The 8,527-nt window shown below is 33.8% G+C and overlaps 1 protein-coding gene across 1 annotated transcript; it reads right to left on the bottom strand.

Moving 5' to 3' along the window:
* Positions 1–5,619: 5,619 nt before the first annotated feature.
* LOC145169225 (large ribosomal subunit protein uL22y-like) lies at positions 5,620–7,594 on the bottom strand. The gene is made up of 7 exons (XM_079087793.1): positions 7,496–7,594; positions 7,370–7,406; positions 6,581–6,621; positions 6,235–6,465; positions 6,052–6,154; positions 5,904–5,971; positions 5,620–5,811 (listed from the first exon to the last, which is right to left on the bottom strand). The coding sequence occupies exons 1-7, from the start codon at positions 7,496–7,498 to the stop codon at positions 5,767–5,769; spliced, it is 528 nt and encodes a 175-aa protein (XP_078943919.1). The 5' UTR covers positions 7,499–7,594; the 3' UTR covers positions 5,620–5,766.
* Between the last annotated feature and the right edge of the window lie 933 nt (positions 7,595–8,527).

The following is an 8,527-nucleotide window of genomic DNA, read 5'->3' as shown; positions in this document are numbered from 1 at the left end:
TCGATTTCGTTTTATATGGAGTATTGGGATTGAACGCATTTGATTGGCATCGAATACGCCTGATGATACTTCTTTAATTTTCATTTCGTTGTGTATAAAGGCAAGCAGCAACAACGCATGTTCAGGGAGATGCGAAGGAGGCTGCTGCCCTCCTGACCACCGAATAACTCCACCACCGGTGGAGGTTTTCTTAACCGAAGCAGAAGAAGAGCGAAGGAGGGGAGAAACAAATTGTGTACTGATTTTGGAATATACAATTGGAGGATCTGCAGTTGCTCGTGGTATTTCTCGTAATCTAGTATGTATATGAAAGTAATAGGAAATGATGCTAATTGGTAATTTGTTCTAATTGTCTAATTTTTACAGGAAATTGAAAGTTGTTTTGATGCACATCAAGCGCTCGCTAAAATGCTTCAACTGAATGGTATTTCTTCGTTTATAGTATTCTATCAGAAAAGAATGTTTTTTATGATAAGCATGAACATATTCTGTTAGAATGACCCGAATTAATATAATTATTGGTGAAGGAATTCCAATTCCATCAGAATGGAATCACGAATTCCAACTATGTTGTAATGGAATATGAATATTTTCTCACTAATTTATTCATTGGATTTGTTTCCACAAAAGCTGATGCTTGAAGAACGGACCACGAAATTTGAACGACGCCTCTTAGCAACATTATTCTTTTAGAATGAATTAGTGTATTTGTTAGATTTTGATGTTTTTTTCCCGATTTGAAAGTTTTTTAGTTTTATTCTTTAACAATAAATGTAATTATTAGCAATTGTTACATGTATTCTTTAAGAATTAATATAATTTTTGTTTTAATTCTTCAATTGCTGGTTCGAGAATTTGTTATTCTACAAGAAAAATATGTTCAAGAATATTTTTATTATTTTATGGTTCAAGAATTTTTTTATTTTTGAATATATTCAAACATATTTTGTCAGCATGTCCGAATTAAAAACCTAATAATTCGTAAAATCAAATTTTTAAAATTAGTAGAATCTATGATCCCTTAAAATATGCAAACTTCCTTTATTAAATCTATGTTAATTGACTAAAATACCCTTCTAGTTAAATTAGATGGTATTTTTCGATTATTTTTAATTCAATAATATGTATTAATCACTTTCTTAAAATAAGTAAAATGATTGGCCCATATTTATGCATACAATAACACAATAATTAGTTTGAATAGAATAACCTAGATGGATCATTTATGAAGTTATATATATATATATATATATATATATATATATATATATATATATATAACTTCATAAATGATCCATGTAGTTTTCCAAAATATGAGATATAATTCATAACTTTAAAAAACCTGATAAAAGGTCCATGTGGTTTTCAATTTCTATCGTAGTTGTTCATCCGCCCATCTAAAAAGATGTATTTACCCTTTTAAATATATTTTTGATTTCTTTATTTAAATAAATAAAAACCACCCCTTCTTCTTCTCCAAAACCTCCCGTCTCTTCTTCCTCATCGGAGCTTTATGCTCTGAGCAAAACAGCAACCAGAAATTGATTCAAACGATTTTGAAAATGCTTCGAACGATAACTACATTCTGGAACAGGTATGGAAACGACTAACGTAGGTAGAAGATCATGTGGCCATTTTGTCTTCTACAAGCTAAGGTTAACCGTAGAACCTCAATTCCTACCATTTTTACCAAGCCTCTACGCCTGGAAAAGAGTCGAAAGTAGCAATTAAGATAGCGATTCGATATTTCAACATCAAAACCAATCAGATCTCGATTTTATATCTTCAAAGACTACACATTTTCTTTCTGAAATATTAGCAATAAATATACTAAAGAAGTTTGATTTGGTTGTTTATCATTTTTCATCTCTTAGGCATTTCGCCAAACAGTTCTGGGCTAACCCATATCTTGTCACTCACACCTGGTTTATCTTTATTATATGAAGAGCTTGACATGCTCAAGAAACTAAAACGTCAAGTCTTTGTGATTCATATGTTTGTGGAACTTGGGATTCGTCTCTTTCAAACAGCCATTAATTGCACAATGATTACTTCATAAAACGTATGATTGGAGTCAAAAGCTACTTCCATAAGCAATTGCGGTATGCTCACGGACGTCGTCGGAATCTTGTAGAAAGTTCAGAGAATCGGATGAGGGTTGGTGTTTCTGGTCGATCTTTTTGTTTGAGGAAGTGATGAGAAAAATGAACCGACTCTTTTATTATATTTCATTCAATAACTCTTATGATGAATTGATCCAACAAATACCTAACAAGGTTACAAGAGCGTATACAAAAACAAATAATTATGTAGAAAAAGAACATGTATGAGGTGGGGAGGGTGAGGTTAATTGTTTCTTTTTTTTTAAATGGTTTTACTTAAAGAAAAATGTAAAAGAAACTAAAAATGGTATAAAAGTCTTTTTATGTCGGTGATAGACTAACCACGATAGAAATTGAAAACCATAGAGACCTTCTCCGATGATTTTTAGAGTTAGGTACTATATCCTAAGTTTTGAAAAACCATAGAGACCATTTATGAAGTTTTATCTTATATTTATCATATTATATATTATATATTACATATTACATATTTATCATTTATAACTTTTACTTTTATTTCCATCCAATATGTATATGAAATAATTTTATTATAAATGTAGAGTAAATTACACGAATCGTCCCTCATGCAGGTGCTAAAATGCACGTTCAGTCCCTATTTTCAAAAATTAATTCGGACCATCCCTCGTTATTTTAATATTTGCACGTTTCATCCTTTCGGACATAAAAAGACCATTTTGCCCTTATTTATTTACTTTTTAATTTTCTTTTATTTATTTATTATTTTTAGATTAAAAAGAAAAGAAAAAAAAAACGATAAATATCAATGCTCCAACCCTTCGTCCATCCGTTCACCCACTTCCCTTTCCTAGCTTCGTCTTTTTTTTTTCTATCACCATTGTAGCTCGATTTTCAGACACCACCACCGACATCCCCTTTAACCTCCGTCGGCCACCACCAGGCGTGTAGATGGGAGCTACCTTGCTTATCTTTACATTTTCCCTACTTTCCCTCTTTCTAAAACTACCGTTTTCTCTCAAAAAAACCATCAGGTGAACACATCCATTATTTTCGGCCACCCCAACACCTCCATTGTTTCCGGTCACTCCAATACCTCCACCAGGGCCAAAACTTCCATCGCCATCCTAACCATCACCTACCACTTCGTACCAACTTTTTCCACTAAAACCCAAATCAATAAACACAAATCAAAGCAAATCAAGAAAACCTTTCGGAAGAAATAGTTTGCAGAGAAAAGTCTGACCGCCTCTATCTCCATTCGAAACCCTAAATCTGAGGTATTGGTCATATTAATCTGATAGCGCGGTAGATCTAAGTGTAAGAGACAGGGGAGGGGGAGAAATTCGGTTACACGTCGTCATCTCCGTCGATTCGGTTTTCAATCGGCCATCTTCCTCACTCAAACCTCAAAGAATGATGATAACAGGAAGAGAGGGGATCGTCAAAGATTTTGGTGATTTCTTTAGGGTTATTGGGGGTCGGGGCTTGGATTTCTGCACGTGAAGAGAAGGGGAAGAGTTTCCAGGAGTGGTCTTGTCCGGTGGCCGGATTTTAACTTGAAGGGTGTGCTCAGGTGGTGGTTGTCCGTAAGTGGTGTTGGGTGGTTCTTCAACAGTTAAGAGAAAAGGGAGGAAGATTGGTGAAAATGAACAATTGAGTGGGTGGGGTGGGGATGCTGGGTTATGAACATGGGGCCCTATTTTTTTCTTTTATTTTTGAATTAATAATAACAATAATAAATTTAAATTAATTGGAAAAGAAATACAAAAAGGGTATAATAGTCATTTTATGTCTCGTAAGGGATAATGCGTGCAAATTTAGTCTAACGAGGGATGAAGCGTGCAACTTTTAACCAAACGAGGGACGGTCCGAGTTAATTTTTGAAAATAGGGACTGAACATGCATTTTGCCACTTGCACCAGGGACGATTCGTGTAATTTACTCATAAATGTATTACTAGTGTTTAGAGTAAATTACACGAATCGTCCCTGGTGTAGGTGTCAAAAGACAAGTTCAGTCCCTATTTTCAAATATTAATTCGAACAGTCCCTCATTAGTTTAAAACTTGTACGCTTCATCCTCTAAACATAAAAAGACCATTTTTCCCTTATTTATTTATTTTTATTTATTTGTTATTTATTAATTATTGATTGATTGTTTATTATCAAAAATAATTATTATTGCCTTTTAAAAAAGAAATGGGCCCTAAGCACATTGATAACTCGTCCCCCCTCCTTTCTTCTTCGGTACATCTCTTATCCACCATCACCATCCCATCGGTGACCCCTACGAAATCTCCAACCGACTCTAATACTCCGATATCAAGTCAACCCAACTAAAACCACCACCGATCACCTCCCAAAAAACCATTTGCTCTCTATGCTTTTCATATCATAACTCTAACAGTTGCTACCCACCGACAGAGCACATTTCGTTGGGATTCCAGTCAGGGTGTTGCAGATCCAAAAAGCGACAAGGCATAGTACTTGGGGGTGTAGGGGTGAGCACTGGAACAGGGTACCCGCTTTCGGAACCGAAACCGCCAGTTCCAGAACCGGATATGCCTTAAGCGGTTTCGGTTCCTAAAGTTTTGGAATCGCTCTATGCGGTTCCGATTCTGGTTCTTATTTTTCCAGAACCGCTACCCGTTGGGTACCCACCGGAACCAGTAAAATCTTCGATTTTTCGGTTCGGTTACGATTCATGTTTTATGCTACGGACGGTTAGCCGAAAAACCGAAATTTTATTTTCTATTTTTCAAAATATTGTCTATGTTTACTCGTTTAAGTTAATATCAAATTATTTCTTAGAAATTTTTAGTTACAATTAATAATCGTCATATTATTTACATTTCTCATTGTAAACCAATAATTGTCTATCGCTAACATTTGTTATTACATATGTTGATATAGATTAAAATTGTCATTTACGAGTAGATATTATTTTCCATACTCCATAAATATTTGATACATCATCCTAATTTCATTATTAATATAAGCAACAATATAATTAAACAAATTATATGGATTATTCAGTGTCATTCATTCTTTTTTTAGGAAACTTGTAATCTTAACATATTTTTATTATAATAAGATGATATTGCTCCCTTGCGGCTTTGAACAAATCGAAGTCATTCGCACCACTTTGCTTTTGCGAAAAAAGTCTGATGAAGATCGCATTAAACTTGGTGCACGTATGACTTGTTGGAGTTTACTTGCTACTAAGTATATCGATATTGCGATATGGAGGTTTCTTCATAAGCGTGTGAAATTTTCCAAGCACAGCTTCTCAAACATGTTTTAATTTCTTACTCAAACATGTTTATTAAATGTCAAGTTGATTTCAGGAATGGATATTGTATCAATTTTTTACACCTCTAGTTGTAGTTGAGTTCATCCTAAACAGGCTCTCACAAATCACATCAACATTTATATAACCACCAAAGACACAAATATCTGTTAAAAGCGGGATAATTAAAATTTTAAAACAACAAACTATGTTTTATATTACCAAAACGCCATCCTCATGCAACACTAGATTAAAAGAAATACAAATCTTAATCCAGATTTCAATTTCTACCATAAAAAATATCCAATATCCTGGTACAAAATCAAAATATGTAGAGAACAATTTCAGTCTTACAAAAACAAAAATCTCAATCAACCAAAAGCAGTTAACAACTTAATCAAGGTTTCTTCGACTTGCCACTAGTTGCCAATTGAGATTCAGCCTGCAAATATAACAAACTACAAATTAGCACATACTATCTTATTTATCAAAAAGATTTATAAAACTCCACGTAGATAAAAATTTAAACATTACCTCCTTTTTCACAGGTTCTTCCTTCTCAGATAAAGTCAATTCAATGTGGCAAGGTGATGACATATAAGCTACAAACATAAAAAAATCCCAACAATCAATTTGAGTTTTTATATAAAATAAAAAAAAGTAAAAAATAAAAAAAAATTACGGTTGATTCTCCCATGGGCACGGTAAGTTCTCCTTCTTTGTTTTTGAGCTTGGTTCACTTGAATATGGGAAATGAAAAGGGCATCCACATCTAACCCTTTCACCTACAAGGTCAAGGTTTTGTTATTTTTATTTTTTTAAGAAATCACTTAATGAAAGAATAAAAAAGGAAGCAATTACATACCTCAGCATTGCTTTCAGCATTCTTAAGCAAATCCAAAATGAACTTTGCTGACTTGGCAGGCCACCTTCCTTGACCATTGGAATGTCTGTTTTTTGCCTGAGCAGTACGACCAACACCCCTACAAAATCGGGTGAAGGGAATAGCTTGTTTATGGATCAGGACATCTTCCAAATACCTCTTAGCCTTTATTAAAGGCATTTTCCTCAGTGCATGTGCTGTTTCTCTGGTATTCTGGGAAATTAAAGAATAACATTACATGAGATTGTGAGTTTGATGTACATGAAATGAAGATTTAAGAGATTTGAATAGAAACATATGTATCATCCATGACAATAGAATAAGGTACCTTGAAGTGACATCTGAGGTCTGAACCCCTAGCCTTGCAGGCTGCAATGATCAAATCCATCAAAATGATTACAGAAAAAAGGATAATCATTGTTCTACTAACATAATTCACAACCCAATATGTGAACTTTTTGTGTTACAAAAAAAAAATTAAGTTGTTTATGAAAAAAGACTATAGAGAAGGAATCAGTTTATCACTAGCGCTAATGTGCAAGGGGTAGATAAAAAATCTTCATTTTCTCGTTGGCTAAAGATTATATTTCATAATTACAACTACTAAATATCTTCAAAGTTTTCAAAATCAGATAACTCTCAATATAATCCTTGCTACAACAAAGGGATTTTACAAGGTATTCTCATAAACTATGATTCTTTATAGATAATACACATTTATGTATTACGCAATACCCTCAAATGATAGTGTCAATACTTATAAAGAAGCTTAGTCATCTTTTCAGATTTAAAACCGTGTGCTTACATTCAAAAAACAATTGATTTAGCATACTTGCGATGTTAACTGATATGTCTATGTCTTCGTTTAGCTAAAAGGTACAACTAACATCAATGATAAGTTTTTCATGAGCAATATTATCACAAATTCAGATCGCCTTGGTGTATCAAACTATCAATGATGCATTAGATAATAATTAATTAAACATCAAATCACAGCAGATCATCTCTGTTTTCCAACAGCAGTAATATAGCCTAAACATGTGTTTCGATGAGAGGTGCAAACATGAAACGTGTATGTATAAACATAGAATTAGTAATAGCTATCGAGATTACTTACATTTGGTGGGATTATCAGGCTCCTTTGAGTATTTGACCTGCAAAATTAACAACGAAGGTCTTTCAGAACCTCATACGATTTTCCGACTAATAGATAGCATGAAATGCACAGAGAGAAAGGAGGTACCATGGCTGCTGCTACTGCTACTGCTCCTGCGGTGACGTGAACGGGTTTTCGGTTTGAGTGTTTCCGGCGCAGCTCGTGTACCCGCGTTTATATATATGGAACAAAAAGAAAACCTAGGGCGTAATAAAGTGAGCGGTAATGGGCTCTTTCCTGGGCCTCATTAAAGAGGAAATATTATGATCCATATCATATATCATATGTTCACAATTAGTTTTTGTTAAGGTTAGCAAGTGAAATGTTAAAAAAGAGAAATTATTGGTGTTCGGTTTGTAAAATATTTTTGAAAAAGTTAGATATTTTCAAAGGAATTGGAATTATATTCTTATGTTTGGTTTTGTAGACTTGTCAAATATTTAATAAAGTGATACAGAAAACTATTTATTAAACTCTAGTTAAAACTTATGTTTTATGGAATTTTGCACGTAATGTATATATAGCAAAAAAATTGTTTTACAAAACAACTATATATAATTACACTTGACAAAAACAATTAATAAATATTTTATTTTGGGACAAAGTAGATGGTCACTGTTGGTGCAATTTAAATAATTAAAAAATAAATTGATAACATGTGTATCCCTGATTGTGTGTACATGTGGGCGTGTGAGTGTGTGTATGTGTGATATGGTGTAGGTGTGGGGTAGGGTGCACTTAGAAGTGGGTGTGTGTTCGGGTAAAGTGAGAGTAAGTGTGGGTTGGTTGGTGGGTTTGGGTTTGGATAGGTGGTGAGTAGGGGTTTGGGTTAGGTAGGGTATGGTAGGAGTGGGTGTTGTCACGTAAACGTAGACGTATGAATGGTCTAGGTTTGGGTGGGTGTGTATGTGTGTATGGGATGTGTTATATAGGTGGTGGTGGGGGTATGGTGGCGGCAAGATTAGATGAGTATGTGGAAGTAAGATGATAATGATTTGTTTTTAGTTGATAACCATGAGGGTATTTTTGTTTTTTTTTAAATATAACGAATAGAATCTAAAATCATTGTTTTTAGCCAAAGAACGACAAATTAATTTAATTTAAGCAAAAAATTATTAA

This window comes from Lactuca virosa, chromosome 4 (assembly GCF_052849685.1).
Source record: "Lactuca virosa cultivar CGN04683 chromosome 4, Lactuca_virosa_CGN04683_v6, whole genome shotgun sequence".
In the NCBI taxonomy this organism is placed as follows: Eukaryota; Viridiplantae; Streptophyta; class Magnoliopsida; order Asterales; family Asteraceae; genus Lactuca; species Lactuca virosa.
The sequence above is the reverse complement of the archived record's forward strand: the minus strand, read 5'-3'. Positions and strand labels throughout refer to the sequence as shown.

Bases quoted from the DNA above. Each gene is read 5' to 3' on its own strand.
- LOC145169225 (XM_079087793.1), bottom strand. The intron at 6,466-6,580 runs GTACCTTATTCT...TTAATTTCCCAG, and splicing joins ACCTCAGATGTCACTTCAAG to AATACCAGAGAAACAGCACA. The intron at 5,972-6,051 runs GTAATTTTTTTT...TTATGTTTGTAG, and splicing joins TGCCCATGGGAGAATCAACC to CTTATATGTCATCACCTTGC.